The 22,273-nt window shown below is 31.8% G+C and overlaps 1 protein-coding gene across 2 annotated transcripts in view; it reads right to left on the bottom strand.

The window, feature by feature from the left end:
• LOC108904444 overlaps positions 1-5,810 on the bottom strand; it is a 44,386-nt gene extending 38,576 nt beyond the window's left edge. For both annotated transcript variants that reach the window (XM_018707008.2, XM_018707007.2), the window contains exon 1: positions 5,620-5,810. In XM_018707008.2, coding sequence (XP_018562524.1) covers positions 5,620-5,628 — 9 coding nt within the window. In that variant the 5' untranslated portion in view covers positions 5,629-5,810. The remainder of the gene's footprint in view (positions 1-5,619) is intronic.
• Positions 5,811-22,273: the final 16,463 nt, after the last annotated feature.

Genomic DNA, 22,273 nt, shown 5'->3' with positions numbered 1-22,273 from the left:
TTAAGGGATGATTTCAGAAATTTAATAAATCATAACAAGTAGAAAGATTAATGAATTTTATATATTTTTTTTCCAATTTACTCTTAAAAATATAACCTATCTTTTCAGAGAAATAGATATATTTTTTAATTTTCAATAAAAAAGTTATAACAATTTCACAAAGCGAACGTGATTTTTTATCTATGTCATAAAACTAAATTTCGAAAGCAACTTTTTTTATTTTAAATAATCGATCGAATGGCATAGAAAAAAATTGTTTTAGTGTTAAATCATAAAAATTAACGATTAAAAAATTTTAACTGTTTTAACTTTTTTATTAAAAATTAAAAAAATATATTTATTTCTGTGAACAGAAAGTTTACATTTTTTAGAGTAGATTAAAAAAAAATTATAAAATTCATTCATTTTTCTGCGTGTTATGATTTTTTTAAATTTCTGAAATCATCCCATAACTTCTAGTCTCCCTAACTCTGTTAATTTTAATGGCATAAAAAAGTCAATATACCATTTTTATGTAGAATTTTATGCTCTACAACTATTATAAGAAACTTTTTTTTCTAACGCTTACCCCTTTTGAGTTATATTGAAAAAACCCTTTATTTTATCTTTTTTCACCCTTGGCCAGGGTTGAAACAAAAGTTACTGTCACTTATTGTTATTATATGCACTAAACTAACTTATATCAAAAATTCAGGCAAGTTGACCAAATTGCGATTTAAAGGCTCATTTAATTGGACAACAGGATTGTGCAGCAATATTTAGATGACACTTTCCCAGAAAATGGATTGGACTTAATGCATCTATTCAGTGGCCCGGAAAGTGAGCAGATCTAACATCCCTCGATTTTGTTTATGGGAAGTTTTAAAAAATAAGGTTTACAAAATACCTTCGCGAGATATTAATCATTTGAAAGAAAAATCACAAACGCTTGTAATGAATTAAACGGCGAAATGTTAATAAACGCAGCCCACAAAAAAGTCAAGCGAATATTGGATATGTGTTGAATGAGAGGAGCTCATATACAGGCGCATGAGAAATGGAGTCAATATTGTAAAAAAAAATTTTGTATAACAATTATAGTTTCTGAGAAAAAAATTATTGAAGTTATAGCACATTAAACCACTACATAACTGGACAACTGTAGCCTCTAGCGCCATTACACGTGGAGAGCCATGTGACTCCTAATACTGAAATCCGTCGTTGCGGTAGTTTTTACCTGTTATCTTTGGTATTTACATCAGTTTTTTAGTAGTTAGTGTCAAAAATGGCTTGCGTGTATAGCAACTCAGAGTTGATGGATATCGTTTTAATTTATGGTGAAGCAAGACAACATTTGTATTATGGTGAAGTATTTGTGTTTTGGTGAAGCAAGACATCATTTGTGTTAGTTCGTAGAAAGTGAGTAAGACGGACCCAAATGTGTTTACACGTGAGTGGATAAAATTTTGAACAATTGCTGTTACAGCATCGGGTATGTCAAATGATTTTATTATTTAAAAACACAAATTAATTTTATTAATAAAGGCAAAAGCATTTGAATTTGCCGATATAAAATAGGTGCGATAAAATTCTATTTACATATTTCTTTCCTTGCGAAAGTTTTTGTCCGTTTTTATCACGCCGCTATACCGGTCGCATTGTGGGAGGTCAGGTTTTACAGTGGATCAGTTTCTAGTGCCGTGCAGAAGTGTATTTTTAAATCAATTTCGAACTGACCTTTTTGATTTTTTTCTTTACAAAATTGTATTTGTAAGGGTCCCCTGTACATCCAGAATTTTTTTTTGGATAAGTTCTGAATCACCCTGTAGAGAATAGATTGTAATATGCATGTAGTATGAAAGCGTTTGCCTCATTTTTTAAGTTTAGTTATTATTATCATCACCTTTTGTTTGAATTATATTAAAGAATTATCGAGTTTAATCCTTAATGACATTTATGCAATTTAAACAACAAACATTCAATTATTTTCCAGCGACTACTTGATCATTCCACCGTTAATGTGATTTTTAGGTGATATTTCTTTTGAGACTTTTTAGTACGATATTGCTTAAACTTTTAAATGGGAAGTAATACAGAAAAATTTCTCTAATAAAAATTTATTACAAAAAAGAGAGCCTTTTAACAGGAAAAAATTGGATAAGTTTCTGGAAAAATTGTAATAGATGACGTCATTAGTCATTTCTGTCAAATTCCAAAGATAATACTTTCGATTGAAAATTATTGAGTTTACCTCATTCCGTTTAACACCACGTGTCCCAAATTTTATTTAAATTTTTTGTATCCTCACAGTAGGCCCATACTATCCAGTTTAACTCACCCTGTACTAAATTTCCTGTCAAAAAAAGTTGTTCAAATTGCATCTACCTCCAAAAAATAGTCAACTTTTCTTATACCGTTAGGTATATTTCTTTCGCAAGTTGAAAAGTGAGAACAGTTTTATAATCCGCACTCCATAAATCTAACAAACCGACTTGTAGGAGCTACTCAACATAACAATAATTAATTAGATGCATATTTAACCTGAACATTACCAAATACTCATACATTAATTATGCAACTCACCGAGCGTGCCTGGATATGGTGCAAACCGTTTTTTAATACCTCTCCCTTACCGAAAAATTGTTCCCGTCACACTAGGATACACTTCGGAATGAATGCTTTCGAATTGCCCAACGCCTTATGTGTTTTCGATATCCGAGGCATATTATTAAGGCACAAATTGCCTACTGTCGCTGTCACGAATTCGGGTGCTCTATTATTTTTACCTTCACTTGTTGTTTACTGGAGCATTCATGCAATGAGTAACTTTGGTGCTCTTTGATAAGATTTTTAACTGGCTTTTGAATAACTCCTCAAGTCGAATTTATAAACATTAAAAGTGAGGATTAGAAGATAGAATTTCTGATGCAGATTATTAGAAACTGATGGAGACGTTTCGTTCAAACTATTTTAGCTTCCTCATGGTATCAAAAATAAATTTGGCTGTCAGTTAATAAAGCCACTTTGGTGACTCTCTTCATTCATGATGTGTGTCAAGTAAGAAACAAATTAAGCGAAATCAATGACTTCAAATTAACTTTGTTCGTTTTGCTCGTGAGTGTTTGCTTATAATACTCAATATTACACGTTATTCAACTATGTATCAATAATTACTAGTGTTTTCAACTTTAGCCTATTATTACGTATGGTAATTTTAGATCGTAGGTGTAAATTTGTATGTACAAGTAATCTGACAGGTATATGAAGATACTTATCCACTTTTTTATTGCGTTTGGTAACTACATATTTCATAACCCCTTTGTCTGTAGAAAAATTACAATATTTATGCATTTCGTTTGAATAAAATAAAATAATTTTTAACATGCGCTTCAAATACAACTTTTTCTTTGAAACCTGCACCGACCAATATATTTTAATATTTAACATTAAAACAGAACAAATTATTGTATTGGTCTATGCTAAATTTAACAATTTTATTATAAAAAATAGTATTTTGCAGATTTTTTTACTTAAACAATAAAATGCTATGTTATTATCGGCAGCATATCTAAGAAATAATGTGACTTGCGCCTGTCGCCGATAAAGAAATAATTCAAAAAATACCTTCAAGGACAACTAAACTAATATTCAATCATTATTCACTTTGGACACGGTCCTTTACAGAAATGAAAACTGCCAAATTAATTCCCAATCAAGCCCGTAACTTTGCTAATTAAATCCACAACTATTGAACGGTTCATTTTCCAATATTTACCACGACTAATTGTGCATTAGTCGTCAATTTCGAAAAACAAACAAGAACGCTACTTCCTATTTATCCCGTGGTGGTTTTACAGTAAAAATCGAGTTTTCCGAATAGTTTAAACGTTTGCAAATTATAATTAGAGAACGATATTTGCACTTATATAGTGAAAGTAAATCAAACCCATCTAACAGACCGTGTCTTGCAACTTAAGCAGTTTACGGCAGATGATTTTCTACGAGTTCAGGCATTAATGTTAGTTGTTCTGGTCGTCAATGTTTTACCCGACTATTGTTAATTTAATATTACTCCCAGTTTCTAACAATTCTTAAACACGTAAAAGAATATTCTTTAAAAAGATATCGCACAGGGGTTTTTAAATAATACTGTCTGCAGAATTATGGAATATTATTGAAGCAATTTAAAAAATCGATTGTCCTAGCTGAGCTTTACCTAAAATATTAAAACATTTTACATCTATAACCTATAACTCTCGTATTTTAACAGAAGTTAAATAATTGTCTATATTTATTTAAAAAATTAATGATAGAAATTTTCAGTAAAGTTGATTACTATGTTCAACGAAAGATTGAGCTTTTACCAAAAAATCTGAATTTACGTTACGAAATTTATCCCTTGAATGCATTTTAAAAATTTAAACTATTAATTGCGTATACTTTCTATTTGTTTTTTGATGAAAAAACTATTAATTCGTGTTCATCCTAGTGAAATGAGTTTGTTGCTCGATTTTAATTGGTCCGTTGGTGGAATTATTGTTAACATTTGCCTTATTTTTCTCATCCGCAACAAGAAAGCATTTAATAGTTACGTGCTTTAAATATATTTTGCAACAAATGACTATTATTATCAACTTTTTTGCAAATTGATAGAGAAAGTCGAAAATCGTTCGAATGAGCATGAAATAATTATTAATTTTTGCTCGCAGCGCGCTCACAGTCAACGAAGGTAATTCAGTCAGAGCAAATAATACGCAGCAGTCAATTAACTTTTTTTATCAAAGAAAACAGACAAATGTTAGCTGTACACAAACAAATTGTGATCGTTTTGCCCCAAACTGTTTTTGTCGTAGGATATTAGACTTTCTTCAACGAATAAAAAAAGTGGAAATATTTTTGTCCGAAATTATAAATGCATCTGTAAAATTATTTGCCTTTATTTGATGCTGTTAAAAAATGCATCATTGACCTTTTGAGCAACACCAGTATAATTTTTTTAACCCCTTACTGAATTTACACGAATGTATTTTAGGAATTCATTTTTCTTGTCCAATATGATCCTATATAAACCACTTTTGAATAATTTTTTTTAACTACACATTCTATTGACCATTTTTAACAAATTTTTCCTCGAAATTTTTATAAATCTACCCCCAAACCGATATGTACAATATATACAGACTTAAATCAGAGCTGTTACCGCCAGTTAAGAAAGAGAGAAGTAATCCAAACAAAATATCCTCTTAAACGAACTGGCACAAATGAAGAAAGCTAACCAGATAATCACTTTTCACTGAACTCATCATGATCACTGACTACAATGCACTTGCACTCAATAATAAGAATGCCAGTATTTAACTAAGAATAGCTCCGGTGATAGAATCATTCTTCTGCGGGACCGTTTGTGTAAAATTACATTTTTAGTGTGAATTTTTATATGTAAACTGTTACAGTGCACTAATTTACACTTTTGGTGGATTAAAATTCAAAGAAAACGCGGATTACATAATTAGTGTCAAAATTTTGGTGTTCCCGAGCACCATTTCACATTTTTGGCGTCCTAAAATTTGCAGGAGTGGTTCTATCCCCGGGAGTTCGCGCTAATTTGCTCGCGGTGTTCCAGAGTGCGCGCACACTTACGAATTTCATGTTGGCTGGGAGTTGTCGGGTTCTGGGGCACACTGGAGTACACTAGACACCACCGAGTGGTTGAGGAGACAGATGCGGGGCGATTGGCCCGCGTTGAGTTATATATCGAAGTGCAACCTCGAAGCGCGAGGCCAGTCCGCGGAAGAACGCGCTTACATTGACCGGCCGACGAAGGTCCCCCACGTGCTCGTCGGCTACCTAAATAGCCACTTACCATGTCTTGGTGGATGAGGCGAGGAAAGCTCGCCGCCTCACGTACTCCACATAGCAGGAATTTGCGGCGACTTGGTGCGCACTGATTTTTCGGGAGTAGGAAATACAGGGTGTTATACGATGGGTGTTCCACTAACTCTCAAAGTATTCGCTGGTTCTGGTTTACTGGAATTTTGTCTTTTGTTCCGAAAAATTTTTATAAATGAAGTAGTAACTAATAGTAACTAGTAACAAATAATTATCCAAAAGGAAACCTAAGAATATGTTTAAATACACCCTGTATTTCCCAATATACCGTGTCCTGCGCTCAAAATAAGCAGGACACGGCATATTGAAATTAATTTTGAAGGGTTAAAATAATTTTGACAACATTTTTTTAGTGGGAACTATTGTCTAAAACATTTCAAATAAAAAAAAATCCAAAAAAAGTTTTTTCAAAAAATTCAATTTTAGGGGGTAGGGGGTGGTTTCACAAGGGTAGAAATAATCCAGAAGTAATTTTTTCGTCGAGCTACCCCAAATTAAAAAAAGAAGGTTCTACGTTACATAGAAACTGAAATATTACAAATTTTTCATTGTCAGTTTTTTCCTGGTTGAGAGGAAGGTCCCCCCACCATCACTCCCTGAAGGGCTAGTGCCGTGTACCCTACTTTGACGGGCTCTCGATTGATCAATTATGGGCAAATTCAATTAAAATTAACATAATAAAGTTTATACCTTTATTTACAAAATGTTAAAATTTCAGGTCTTATTGTTTATAACAAATTGCTCTGTGATTAAAAAAAAATTGCCGACTCCGGACCTATTGGTCGTAGAAACTTTTTTTTTTCAATTTGTAGGTTTTTTTACGAGCTTTCGAATGGTGTATATAACTTCTCTCAAAAGTTAAAAACCGCGGAGTTATTTTATTTGTTTATTAGGGAAAAAAGTGCCTTTTATTTGTAACCAATTGTATACAACTAAATTTGAAAAAAAAATTATTTTTTTTAACTAGAGGATACTTGGTGTCCCTTCGAAGAAAATGAGCTCAAAAAGAATGTTTTAGTCATAACCCTGCCCCCGGAATAGTCATTTGAAAATGGGCCTTTTTGCAAAAATGGGATAAATAAATGGAATTTTCCAAAAACTATTTGGCCGATCGAGCCCATCTTTTGCACATCTCTTAAGGATATAAAAACTCACGTTTTGGGAAAGTTTAGTAAGATTTTATTAATTGTTTAAGAAGTTATTAACAATTAAAGAAGAAGCACTTTTTGCTTTTAATTTTGCAATAAATTTTTACCCCAACTTCTACGCCAATGACCTAATAATCAGTTGGGATTAATTTTTAGATTCCATTGACAATGGGCTCATTCGACATTTTTTTTTATTTGCTTAACGAAAAAATATTTTAATTTTAGAATTTTCTGCAAAAAATTAGAATTTTATGTCGCCTACAAGTCATCCCAAAAAAATCATATACTGGCTCGCTGAGTATCCGCTAAACCGGAGGGTTTGACGTCACCGCATGGGAAACCGATGCCGCATGCTTAGGTACGTGTGTTGCCAGTCAGTCGGGTAGTCGGATTTTAGTTGCCTCGATCGAGTACGTTGACATACCGAATTTTGTTAGCAATATGGAAGACACAGAACAGAAAGAAATTACAAATATTGTATTGTTCCCCAATGTTAAAGCACTAGTATGAAGACGCCTAAAAAAATAATAACGTCTCCGTAATTCTGTCGTGCAAATCTAAAATCAATAGTCTACTAGTCTCTACTTTGATTTGTTTTTTTTTAATATAGTTTATTTGAAAAATGACTTATTCTGAAAGCAACGAAACTACCCTGCGTAATTTAGGTATGTTATAAATACGTTTGTATCGTGTATCCTCTAGAAACACTATAAACTTGTGTTTTCCATTGTTGATTTTTTTGTGAATATTATACAATTACCTATAGGTACTAAATATAAGTAAAAATACATAATAAATATTATATTATTACAATATTTATAAGATTTTATTAGGTATATTCTATGTAGTTTCCATGAGAATAAAAATAGTAATAAGAATTTTGTATTTGGTTAGGTAAATCTTTGAAACCTGACAGAAACGGTTTAGTCCAATTGAACATAAAATCCTTATTCTTATTTACTATTCTTATTGTACAAAAACATCAAAACTTTCGCTACAAACGTACTTTAAAGAAGTTTTATACGTTATTGAAACGTAACCTTTGCATTTTCACTCCTCTCATCTCATGCACTGATAAAGTCATGGTTCTTATTAAAATAATCCATAACCATAAACAAACCTACTTCTGGCAAATTAGAAAAATCTGCTTTTACGAAATTTGTTTCCATTTTTTAAATTTAATATGCATAAACGCTACAACATTGTGTAGATGCAGAAACTCATCTGGAAGTAGCGCCAAGTCGACTGACCGTCCCATGCGGTGACGTCATAACATTACCACGGCTGAAACAAATATTCGCATTTTAAAAATCCTATAGTTTGAACCGCTCAACGAATTAAGTTGAAATTTTCAGGATCGCCTAATCATGTGTATACAAGAACGTTTTTTAAAATTTATTGAATCACCCCATTCTACATAAAAAAAGGTATACTTATTGAAAATCGGTATAGTGTATCGTTTCACCGAAAATCTCAGTTGAATGGGAAACCGTTCTTCTGATGTATAGTGTACAGTGAAAACTACTGCTTTTTATAAGGCAGTTCTGATTTACCTATTTATTGAGTTCTATTTGTGGTTAAAGTTAACTAAACACCTTGTAGATATATTTACTATAATAAACTATTAGACAAAATTTTATGGTATACCTTAGATTAGGTGGATATTTTTAATTTCAAAAGAAAACAATGCATTTCTTTTAATTATGGTGGCCTTAAATCTGCAGAAAATATATATTTTTTTCAGAAATAACCAAAATCAGCACAGGTGTTCCACAAGGATCTATATTAATGTTATCTCTGTTTTTTATGAATGACAAAAATACTTCTTTATCCCCTATACTGATGCCATATTTACAATTCTATCAAATAAAAGTGATGAATTGTTAAAACCAATATGTAATGATAAAATGAATACTGACCCGCGTAAAACAAGGAGCTGGGTATTTGGTTCCATTACAGAAACAAACAGCAGACAATGTGAGGGTATGGTTTCAAATGTCGGTTCAAGTCACATAATAATAAGAAATTATGTAATAATTCCCAGATGAAAAGAAATTCGACCGATATCATATAGTTTTATATCCACAATAAATTCCATCATATTTCGTATCAAAATCATAAAAACTTCTCTGAAAATTTAATTCTGAAAACTATTAGGAAGACGTTGATTCAAGAATCTGATACGGATTATGTTTTTGGGATACCTAATTCTACCATGACCCATCAAGTTTTCATATCATAAAAAAATATATAATTAAGACAATAGGTAATACGTCATATAATAGTAGATTGTTATAAATAGTTAAAATGTTGTGTTAAATAGTAGATGATTATAAACTTAATTTTACTGTTTGCTTATATTTACTGCATTTGTAATATTTACTGTACTTGTGTTGATTTATGTTTTATATTTTCTATTGACCAATCTGAGATATTCAATATTAATTCATTTGCTAAAAAGATAATAAAAGTTATTATCAGTGTATAAAAAATAACGCAGTTTTTTCTGATCCAAATCTAAGAATATTTTTTATAGAGTGTGTCACGAGGAAGTGTATATACTTTAAGGGGGCATTCCTTAAGTAAAAATAAACAAAAAAGTTTAAACAATAGTCCGGAAATGCGAAGTTTCTAAAGAGCTGAATTTAAAAAAGGTCGACATACAATAATAATAACAAATAAACATGAACTAAACGAATATGTAAACATAGTAAAGCATGTTAACAGCACGACCAAATTAATAATAAAAATAATAATTTTGGAGTCTTCGAAATGTTTGCTATCAAATTTCATAATTATACTATTTTTCTTAAAGAAACTATGCTTTTATTTGTAAAATTATTTCTAACATCATTTGCATCTTTCTTAAACGTGACCTTGAAAATTGTATGTTATTTTTTTATTTATTCGTGCCACAACAATCTGTGTTCTAATGGAATCTAGAGAAAAATTGCAGGTCTCCTGACTTTCGTCAAAATTTTATGAAAATATGAAAATTTAACAACAGTAATTTTTGCGAATGAATAAATATTTTAAAAAATGTCATAGTAGTATCGTTATTTTTAACTGATTGTGAAACAAATTTACAGTTCCTTGTATATATTCTATATATAAACATTTCCCCTGAAGCATTCAATGTTTGCAATATAAGATGTTGAAGTTTAGAAAATATATCTAAATTTCTTCTGAACAAATGAAGACATTGAAATGAAATTTTGGTGTAAAATACATTAATAAAATAGTTCACAGCGTTAAAAAAATTAAGTCTCAACTCAAACCAGCGGCTTAGACATGTTGATTATTTTTTTTTAATTTTGGCACGCACAGAGATAAAATAATGTTTTATTGTAACGTGTAATGGTAATAGTTTAAATAACTAGATGGATTTCGCAGGGTATAACGACACTTAGAATGTACGATAATTCAATAAACAGAAATCTAAAAAAAGAATTAGATTTTGGAACGAATACATTGAAGATGATTTTTTCGAGACAAAACGTCTGAATCTGGTTTGGGCTGAGGCAGTACAGTATTGGGCACAATAAAGGCTTGCAAAAAATGTAATAAAATTTCCAGGGCCATACCTATTAAAAAAAATGAAGTTCATGATGGTCCTGGAGAGACGAAACGTTACATATAAAAATTGATTATGCCATTCGATAGAGGGCAAAAAGTTGCCATGAGGAAGTCGCCTTCTTTTTTCAATATCATCTTAAACAAGGTTGAAATGATACAAAATTTCGTTTTTTTTCAAATATTTCGGAAACTAATCATGTTAACCTTGATTTTTTGAAAGGCGTAATGTTGGTTCCCTGATTATGCAACTTTGTCGCCATTTAAGCTACTTCGTATCTCTTACTGCTTTCGAGATCCTTGTAGTGAGAAACGAATTTGTCTGTATATCAATCAGAACATTACACTTCCGACGAAAATTTTAAAAATATATTAGAAAGTCGTAAACAATAAATTATATATTATTTGTTTATAATGACAAAAATATATTTCTTTTTTTTTCATTTTATCGACTTTAAAGGCCTGCCCATAGTAATATTTAAATGCTTTCATTAAATGCAATAAATTTTATTAATATTCATAAGTTTTACATTATACACAAGTTATTTACATTTTTGCATTAATTTTCATTAATAAAAACTTGACAAAAAATATATATAATATCCAATACAGTACAGTGCGACTCAATTATAGAAATTAAATGTAAAGTTTTGAAATAATTCCAACTTTATTACATGTTAAAAAAAATTTTTCGATTATACACTCACATACGCGTTGAGTCATATTTAGATGTAAAAAATATCTTGAATCGTTCTTGGCCAAAACAAAGCAACTATATCTTAGTATAGCAATATTAAAAATATAAAACTGTAAAATTCAATTTTAATTTAATTTGTTTCTTAAAAATAGTTAAACATAAAGAGTTTTAACAAGTAGTGTTTTTCTAAAATGAAATGTTGCATCTAATTTAAAAAAATCTTATCAGTGTTCTTCGATATCAGTAATCAAAGTATGCAATAGATGTCTAACCCCACAGACAAGATTTCTAACTATCGATATTTCGGGAGACAACAGTTTTGTGTTCTTTATATACAGCGTGTCCCACTAGTGCGGGAAAGTCCAATATCTATGTTAAAATGAGGAATATATGGATTTTTCTTTTTTCTGTGTTGCCACATTTCTCGGAATGTACAAATTAAAAATATATTCAACTATACAGGGTGTTCCACTTTTCCTGGACAGACACCAACTTTGGGTTTTTAAATGGAAACACACATTTTTTATATTTTTTTCGGATTCTACATCAAAAATAAAGAAGTGTAGAAAAGTTCTATACAAATATTCAGAGTTTTTGAGATATTTCGCTTGAAAGGTTTTTCTAGTCGATATTGATTGCTTACATTATCTGATACCGACAAGTTATACTAATAGCTACTAAGCCCATTTTTTTTATCAGATGTTTAGTAAGGATGACTCTTTCGAATCATGCTCCAAAAACTGGCCTGCGTTATACAGGGTGACCAAAATATCATGTCAAAATTGCCAATTGAAAAATTGAAAAATCTCGATTTTTTTAAATGCAACGCCCTGTATATTTTCATACCATGAGATGCAGAATTAAATTCTCTACAACTTTGCTATACCTGCTCCTATACCAAAATTCATTAGTTTTTCATGAAATCTCATTTCTATGAAAAAATGCGAAGTTTACAAATAGCTTATATGTAAAATAACGTAGTAGGCTCCTGTCAAAGGATAATCTGGAAAATTTTCGATTCACATAAGGTTTAATAGAAAAGCGACAGTAATAATTGTGAAATGAATTACTCTAAAGAAGAATTAGTAAATAAATAATAGAATAATTAGTAAAACTCATGGTAACTGTTTATTGGCAAGTCGTATTTACCAAACTAATAATCCAGATTTACAAAGATATCCTCGTACAAAGTGTTTTGTAAAACTGAAGGAGAGGTTTGAAAGAACAACAAATACAAATTATGAGAAGACAACAAGAACACACGCATGCAGTCTCCAAAACAGTAAATTAACATCGTGCATTTCTAACAAAAGTAATAAAGACCTAGTTAAATTAGTAATTAACAGGTAACCGCTCAAAATGTCTGCCATTTTTCTATAGACATTGAGCAATTCTATGACGAAAATTGCTTGACACATTTCGCAGCATTTCCGGAGTTAGGGTCAAAAAAGCATTTCTTATCTTTGCCCGTAAATCTTCTACATCTGTCGGAGGAGTTTCATACACCATGGTCTAGGGATCGGGGAGGCCATGGAATTGGCTACCTATCCACTTATCTGATACAAATCATTTAAGTATTCTCTAACCCGAAACAGTTTTTCTATGAATTTACATAACTTACATAATGACTTACCGCCAGTGTGGAATGTGCAGGGGCACCATCATGTTGGAACCACTGACTGTTTATGTCATCCGGAGGAATATGTCCCTGCAATTGGAGCAAGACATTTTGTAAAAATTGCAAATACCCATTACCAGTTAAGTTTCCTTCAAGAAAATGAGGTCCAATGACATATTCTCCGCATATTCCCGCCCAAACGTTGACTTTAAAGCGGTGTTGATGATCGTCTTGTCTTATTAATCTGTGATTATGATCGGCGTAATGGTGATAATTATGTCGACTCTCTCGACCAGTATTGGCAAAGGATGACTCGTCAGTAAATAACACCTTTGAAAAAAAATTTCATCTTGTAGTTTTATAGTTGCCCACTCACAAAACTGTACTCGCTTCTGAAAATCTTGCTGTGTTAAGAATTGATGATGCTCAGAATGATAGGGGTGGAAGTTGTTTTTCTTTAACGTTCTATTAACCACACTTTTAGAAATACTAATTTCATCACTAATTCCTCTGACACTTGTAGATGGACTGCACATTCCAAAATGTCAATTTGACTATCCTGATTACCAGATGCGTGTGTTCTTGTTGTCTTCTCATAATTTGCATTTGCCGTTCTTTCAAACCTCTCCTTCAGTTTTACAAAACACTTTGTACGACGATATCTTTGTAAATCTGGATTATTAGCTTGGTAAATGCGACATGCCAATAAACAGTTACCATGGCCTTCTCTTCTTCTATTAAACCTTTCTTTCTATTAAACCTTATGTGAATCGAAAGTTATCCAGATTATCCTTTGACAGGAACCTACTACGTTATTTTACATATAAGCTATTTGTAACCTTCGCATTTTTTCATAGAAATGAGATTTCATGAAAAACTAACGAATTTTGGTATAGGAGCAGGTATAGCAAAGTTGTAGAGAATTTAATTCTGCATCTCATGGTATGAAAATATACAACGTGTTCCTTCTAAAAAATTGGAGATTTTTCAATTTTTCAATTGGCAATTTTGACATGATATTTTGGTCACCCTGTATAACGCAGGCCAGTTTTTGGAGCATGATTCGAAAGAGTCATCCTTACTAAACATCTGATAAAAAAAATGGGCTTAGTAGCTATTAGTATAACTTGTCGGTATCAGATAATGTAAGCAACCAATATCGACTAGAAAAACCTTTCAAGCGAAATATCTCAAAAACTCTGAATATTTGTATAGAACTATTCTACACTTCTTTATTTTTGATGTAGAATCCGAAAAAAATATAAAAAATGTGTGTTTCCATTTAAAAACCCAAAGTTGGTGTCTGTCCAGGAAAAGTGGCTGTATAGTTGAATATATTTTTAATTTGTACATTCCAAGAAATGTGGCAACACAGAAAAAAGAAAAATCCATATATTCCTCATTTTAACATAGATATTGGACTTTCCCGCACTAGTGGGACACGCTGTATAATTTTGTTTTATTAATATTTGTTAATTAATTCCATTCGCGAAGCTACCTGATGAAACAATTCTATGTAATATAAGGATAAGAAAACAAAAACATATTCCTGTTAGCAGCTATTTTTACGTGCTGATCTCTATCAAAGGAGAGAACTTAGAACAAAAAAATACAATTATATTTAGAAAAATCATTTTTTGTTTTGTAATGGTTTGGAGAGTATGTAAATTTAAAAATTCATATGAAAATTAAATCCATTGTCAAATTGAAACATGTCGTTCGAAAGAGAACTTCTCTATCTGATTGTTTTTGGTTGCTTCATTATATTTATTTTTTGTAAGTTTTCATTCATTTGAAACGGAATGTCAAGTTGATAAAATTGATCATTTTCGACACTTGCTTCTTTTTGATCGAGACGGAGAAAACGCTAATGCCGCTCAGGCTGCTCGGGTTTGTCCCGTGTATGGTGATGATGCGATGAATGAACGAACGGCCCGCCGATGGTTTTCGCGTTTTAAAGAGGGCGATGAATTTCAATCTTAAAAACGCGAATCATTACGGACGCCCTGTTCAATTTGATGACGAGCAATTCAATCGACTCCTTGACGAAAATCCAGGACAATCAACAAAGGAATTGGCTCAGAAGATGGGATGTGATCACAACCACCTGCATTCGATGGGGAAGTTCAAAGACACGACGCTTGGGTCCACATGTTTTGAACGAAAACAATACGAATCACCTTTCTGCAATTGCCGTTGGTTTGCTCTGTCGTCATCGGTCAGGAACATTTTCTTCATCGTATTGTCACTGATGATGAGAAATGGTGTCTGTACGTGAACTTGAAACAGCGGAATGATTAAGCCCCAAAAAGCAAGCAACTCCGCACAATGACAATGTTATGCGTCTGGTGAGATTGGGAAAGGATTATTTATTACGAAGTCTTATCAAACAATGAAACCGTCAACGCAGAACTTTATGTCCAACAACTACGGCGATTCAACAAAAAAGATCTAATCGGCCATACGACGTTCTTTTGCAACATGACGATGCGCGATCACATAATCGTCAATATGACCAAAACGGGCATTCGGGAGTTGAATTGGGAGGTCTTGCCCCACCCGCCTTACTCTCCCGATCTCGTCTCTTCTAATTTTCACCTTTTCCGCGCTGTGTCAAACTCCTAACAACGGCAATGGATTAATGCTTTGGTTGGATGAGTTTTTTGAGTCAAAACCGGGGGATTTCTCCAGAAGAGGTATCGAGAGACTTGTTGAACGTTGAGACGATGGAGAATACGTCACTGATTAACCTATTGATAATTGTAAAGTTAAAAATAAAATATCTTTTTGAAAGAACCGGAGATTACTTATTCCCCAACTCATTACTACGTTAGTGGTTTTTGTTTTGGTCAAAACATGCTTCAGTTGAATTTGTATACTTAATTATGAGTAATTGCGAATTGTTATTGACCTAGATACCCTGCAACCCTCTATTTATTTTTATTTTTTTCAATCCTAACTTCTTTGTACAGCATATTTTGCTTGGCAAAATTTGCAGAGGAGGTGGAATTTTATTATTTTTAGATATATTTTTTTTTTAATTTCAGCCTCATCCAAAATATTCTTTTCGGTAAATTTTAAAGAGAAGACCCCAGGAAATGCTCAACATCCATTTATTTTGACGTTAATGTAAACTGGCTATAATATAGATATCATTATTTCGTTATGACTGTATCAATAACTACAATAACATTCCATATAGCAGACACGCCCCTTTTTTACCAGAAACCCTAGAACAAGGTGTTGGAAATTGCATCCGCTTTAAGCTCCACCCTGTTTTCATCACAGAACGGGTACCGTACGCACCCAAACAATTTCTGCCGCCTGCGATAATTAATAAATCACAATAATTTTCATACAAGTACACCTTACATAATACGCTCTGTGCAAGATACAATGATTTTACTGATCTATAGCGGATTTTATCGTATGACTATAGGAATTGTTTCAAAAAATTGTTGTTTCTCCTCATATATACGAAAGTAAGGATTATTCGATACGAACATAACATTTTTTTTCACTCTTCAACCAAAATAGTAATTTTTTTCTAGTTTCCGAAGTATCGCTTTTGCGTTTAAAAATAGAATTTTTTTCTTGAAAGTACCAGCGAATAAAAACCATTCGGAAATGCAAAAGTCACATTACAATCTTGATCAATATTTTTTCGAAAACCGCTTCGATATATTGTTAAAATTGACGAAAAGGTGTCTCAAAATTTTGACAATTTCCTTTGTTGAAATTCCATACAAAATATTACATACACATAGAGTATAAAATAAGTCAATTTATTAGCAAAATTACTTTTTTTCTTTTTCGTATTCGAAATAATGGATGACGTATTTCTTGAACAGAGGCAGATAGTGAATAAGACCTTTCCGATAGAGGCAGAATCATGGAAAAAGTAGCAGTCTTTGTTAAACAGGATTCTGCAAAGTTTAGACGACAAAACAATCAAAATGGTTTATGTGTAAAACTACAATGCACTAGATTTATTATTGCATTTTAAAGGTATTAACAAAATCAAAACAAAAAATTAATATGTCAAACGACGTTAAACAATGTTCTACGATAACAGAAATATGCTAAAGGTCTAACCCCACAGGGAAGACTCCTCACTGTTTCTCTTTGCGCTATGGTCTACATAACCCAACTAACACTGAATTACACTAACATTATTCAGTAAACAGCTAGTAATAAATATATAATTATCTAAAACAAAAACTAAAAATATTATTACTAAACATAATTGACACAAAAACACAAACCACATATATTGAAATTTTTAAATAATACAATCATTCAAAAAAATATTCTATATTTTTACTGTTCTATTATCGCCCTTGACAAAGACTAAAACGTAGAAAACAGCTACTATAAAGAGATATTTTTATTTCCACATTTTTCATCAATCTGTTACAAATTCAACACAATGGTCAAAATGGTCCAAATTTTTCAATTTTTTATGATTTCTAAGTTTATTGAATTATTAAATATTGCTAGACCCTGTGAAATCTACCTAGTTATTTAAACTATTACCATCACGCATTGCAATAAAATATTATTAGAGTTTTAATCCCGTGTCCATAGTTATTTCTAGGTTTCTTGAATGCTCAAAATTGAATTTCACAGGATCTAACGACACTTAGAGTGTACTATAATTCAATAAATATAGAAATCTGAATAAAAAATGTAGATAAAGGAACGAATACATTGAAGATGAATTTTTCGAGAGAAAACGTCTGAATCTGGTTCGGGCTGAGGCAGTAGAGTATTGGGGGTCATGAAGGCTTGCAAAAAATGTAATAAAATTTATAGGGTCGTATTTAAAAAAATGAAGTTGATGATGGTCTTGGAAAGACGAAACGTTATATATAAAAATTGATTATGCCATTCGGTAGAGGGCAAAAAGTTGCCATGAGAAAGTGTTCTTCTTTTTTCAATATCACCTCAAACAAGGCTGAAATGAAGCAAAAACGGATTTCCAAAGTTTCGGTTTTTTTCAAATATTTCAAAAACTAATGTTAGCTTTGATTTTTAGAGGCATAATGTTGATTTCCTGATTACGCCCCCATTTAAGCTAGTTCGTATCTCTTACCGTTTCCGAGATCCCTGTAGTGAGAAGCGAATTTATAACAGCTTGTATATAACAATACCAATACCAATACCCACTGGGGCGTTGCGCTATGAAAATAACATCACGCTGTTGTACTATCTAGCACTTTTCGTGTACATAACCCCCTATGCTATAGGTCCCATAACGACTCGCACTTGTGATAGAAAATAGTATGTGCAACTCGTTCGGAAAATTGCCATAGCGCCACTTGGGCGCTTTCCGCACTCGCTTCGCTCGTGCGTCAACTGCGTCCGCGTGGCGCTATTGGCAGCTTTTCCCCACTTGTTACACAATGTACTATAATATGTATAAAAATATTATCAGAACTCTATTTGAAAAGTAACTCGGCTGCATATCGTCCAAAAAAGAAATAGTTATTGTTATTCTATGACCTAACCTATGAATCTTTAACCTGCCCTCGTTCTCGGGCTAAGCTCTGTGGGGACTATCTAGCAGTACCCCCAATGGTTTCAATCGTTTCGCTTTCTTCACTGTAGGCATCTTCAGTGGTGACTTTGCAAAAGTTTTCGGTTACATCGTCGATAAAAAATTTAAACTGCAAAATGTGATTCCTAACATATTTCCGTAATTAATGTAAGACAAAAATATCGGAAAACGTTTAAAAAATAAGAGTTTTATTTTTTACAAGTAGCACAATATTCATACATCTTATTTCGTATAGGTAACTTATTACAAGTATTGGTTATTTAATTACTGTTTTAATTACTTTGCTGTAACTAAATTAGATGTAATTGTAACTAATTATTTCTGGTAATTTAGATTTAATTTCATAAAAACTAATAATTTTAATTCCTTCATAGCTCTACATCCATAAAAAGGTAATAATGCGTGCGCTACTAATATATGTGGTTCATAAATTAACCATGACCATGGGCTGTTCAGTGGCCATGACCGAAATCATTTTCACTTTTAGTTGCGGTATTGCTTTTATCTTCCTTCCATATACAATAAATTAAGAACCAGAAATTCTGCTGAAGATCCATTAGAAGCCGAGATAATGCAACTTTTTTCGTACCTTCGCATTTTGAACCTCCGAATTCAGTCTAGGAGCGAAACTACTTTTCGTGTTTTGAGTCACTTTTCGCGCGTGCGAGCGATAGCTTTTCCGATGATTTATCTATGTTGCCGATAACTTATGAATATGAAAATTTTTCCAGCTTAGAGCTCGGAAAAACGAAGCCACTGGTCAAAGATTATTGCTAATTGTTTATAAATTAACGGCAAATGCCGATAAACTTTGACCGCTTATATCTCGAGAACCAATAAACGGAATTTAACTTTTTTTTAAAAAAGAAGCGTCTTTCCCAGTGCTTTAAAATTATTTAGAAAAAAACTAAATTACAAATTGATAAATGTAATCGGTCGTTAGCCGCACGGTTTAAGGCGTCAGTACTTAAATCGATGTGTCGATCTGCCCGGGTTTCGAATCCCGCGGCCGGTAGACCGTAGATTAGCTATGCTTGTACGGAGGATTGGCACCCTCTGTGCAGGTATGGTAGGGTGGAAGAATGTTGGCTTGGGTCAATGTGAGAGATTGACACCGGTTGGCATTTGACCACCCCCCTGATTAATGAGGTTTTCCAGGTTTCCCTCATTCCTGCACTGAATGGTGGTTAGGGCCTACCAACATAAGTCGTTCCTGGGCGCAAATGCGGCCTGCGTAATAATAATATGCCGCCTCCTCTCCCGCACAAGTCTCCGACTTCTGGGCTAATTCTCGTAGTTAGAATGAGGAGTAGAGATATTATTATTATATTATTATAATCTAATTGTTTAAAAATAAAAAAAAAAGTGTTAACTTAAAAATTTACTGTGACCGTCCTAATCGATTTCAATTTTTCAAAAATCATTTGAAGGGTTGGGCGGTCTTTTCTATGTGAAAAAATTTTCAAGTATCTATATGCTTTATTCGAAAAATTTTTTTAAAATTGTTTTCAAAAAATTATTTTCGAAAACTATTGAACCGATTTTAATGAAATTTGGTGTGTTGTTTTATTATACTCTAAAGTTTTTTTTACCAAAATTAGAATGCTCTCGGTGCAATAAAAAATATTTTTAAAAATTATCCAAAAAACTTGATTATTTTACTTTTTTTATCAATTATTGCTATTTTGTAACATCGGTAATAAATTTAACTATTTTTAACTTATAGTTTATTGTGCAAAATTCAATTCTAAAACTTTTTTTGCTCAATATTCTTCCATAGCATAGGTTCTAAGATATAAGTAAAATACTCCGATAAAATAGGTACTTTTTTAAATTTTTTAAATATTTTTACAATTTTAAAAATGTTCCGGACCTCGCCCAGATCTAGGGATCTACACTTTTATTATGTGAGTTGTACTGAAAGTATTCCAACAAAAATTAACTTGCCCCCTCTTACATCCAAGAAGCCGGATATATCGACAGATCCATCCTGGTCTATTAAGGCTTTCTGTTTTACCTTATCCTGTAATTGGGACTGTGTCCCGTTGGATACCGTAATTTCTAAATAAATAAAATAAATTATTATCCCTTGCCTAAACTAAATACTAAATCTGGTAATTTGTTTGTTATTTCTGCTTGCACCAATATTTTGCAATGCTGTTTATTAATTATAAAAACAATCAGGACATATTCAATTCTTTGTTGGTCAACAATAAAAGATTTTTCTGCTTACGTAACTGAAACCTGTTTGTTTTTTCATTCTCTTTTTTGTTTGTATATTCATGTGCTGTCTTTTATTCATTGATAATTGTTTATAGGCATTTACTGAACTATACTCAACTGTATTTTTTAACATAATTTATAGTATCGTTTGTATTTTTATTTTTCTTTTCGTTATTTCTGTAGACATATTTTAGTATTACTAGGTATTTATGCAACTTATAATAGGGTTTTCTTCGTGTTCAATGAATTAAATTAAACAAATTAAATCAATAAATAAGTAAATAATAAGAAGAACCAGCCTTAACGCGCAACACCATAAATAAAGACAGTAATAATGGTCTTCATGGCCTTACTATCATGTCTGCGTGAATTACAATGTCAATGCAAAATGCAATTAGTTCATAACATTGAAGTAAATTAGGATATCAATTTCTAGGTTACAAAAAAAGCTGCATGTGTTCGACGTCCTCTTGGAGCAGTGATAGTACGAAAAGAGAATGTCAACAGTGCTGGGTTTATTTAATTTTTATGGATTTTTTTTATTCAAACAATTTTAATCCTAATTACTTTTAATTACTGTTATGAAACGATCCTAGTTTTTATTGCTGTAAAATATGTTTACAATTTCCAGAAACGACAATAAATAATAATTTAGTATTTCTTCATTGTTTACAGCGACTGACTGTGAAAATGGTAGAATTAATAGTGATTAATTTTCAAGGATCAGTTTATTTGTTTTTCCAATAAATCGGAATAAATATGTACAACATGCAAGCGTGTAAAAACAACAATAATAGGGAATATTTAAATGAAACAATTGAGGCAATCTTGTATAACTAAAAGAAGAGAAGCGAAACAAAACTATTATGAAATTCAAGTTCGGTTGAGTAGGTAATAAAAGCACTTTCAAAAATATATATTCTATTATTACATCTCATATATTTTTTCTAGTATTTTAAGGGATTATATAATATTTTGCTATATGCTACACTATATTTAAAGCTTATTTAAAACTTATTCAAAAGTTAAAGACTTGCATTCTCTAGATAGATTTTAATAATCCTTTTGAAAAATAATTGAATCTTTTAATATTATCAGATTTTGTATCAGAATTGATAATAAATCTTACGATTGTATATTACATGTTCAAATATAAAAAGGACCCCACACAAACGTTATGGATTTTAGATCCCAGTGGATTTACCTGGATTTTTAGTATTTTGTACTTGATATCCTCCTGGTCAAAAGTGTCAATGGACACAAAGTCAAAAAATGGATAGTTTACGAGGTACCGAGGAACAAAGTCCCCTAAAATGAAAAATTTCTTGGGACCTCACGATAATTAGAAGAAAAAATTCAGGGGGAGTTTCCTTGAACAAAAATAAGAAAGAAAGTTCCTATAAACCTATGTCCAAAAATGCTTCGTTTTGGAGATACAGGGTGTTGAAATTTAAAGAAAATACAAAGTTTTTACTAATATCTGGAGAACCCTAATTCCGTCTTCTGACGTAATTTAATTTATTTTATCTATTCCGGCGGTGTCCGGGGACTCACTCCTGTTGATATTAATAAGTAAACATATGAGA

Source organism: Anoplophora glabripennis, unplaced genomic scaffold (assembly GCF_000390285.2).
Source record: "Anoplophora glabripennis isolate ALB-LARVAE unplaced genomic scaffold, Agla_2.0 scaffold133, whole genome shotgun sequence".
Taxonomy (NCBI): domain Eukaryota; kingdom Metazoa; phylum Arthropoda; class Insecta; order Coleoptera; family Cerambycidae; genus Anoplophora; species Anoplophora glabripennis.
Note: the sequence above shows the minus strand (reverse complement) of the source record. Positions and strands in the feature narration are given on the sequence as shown.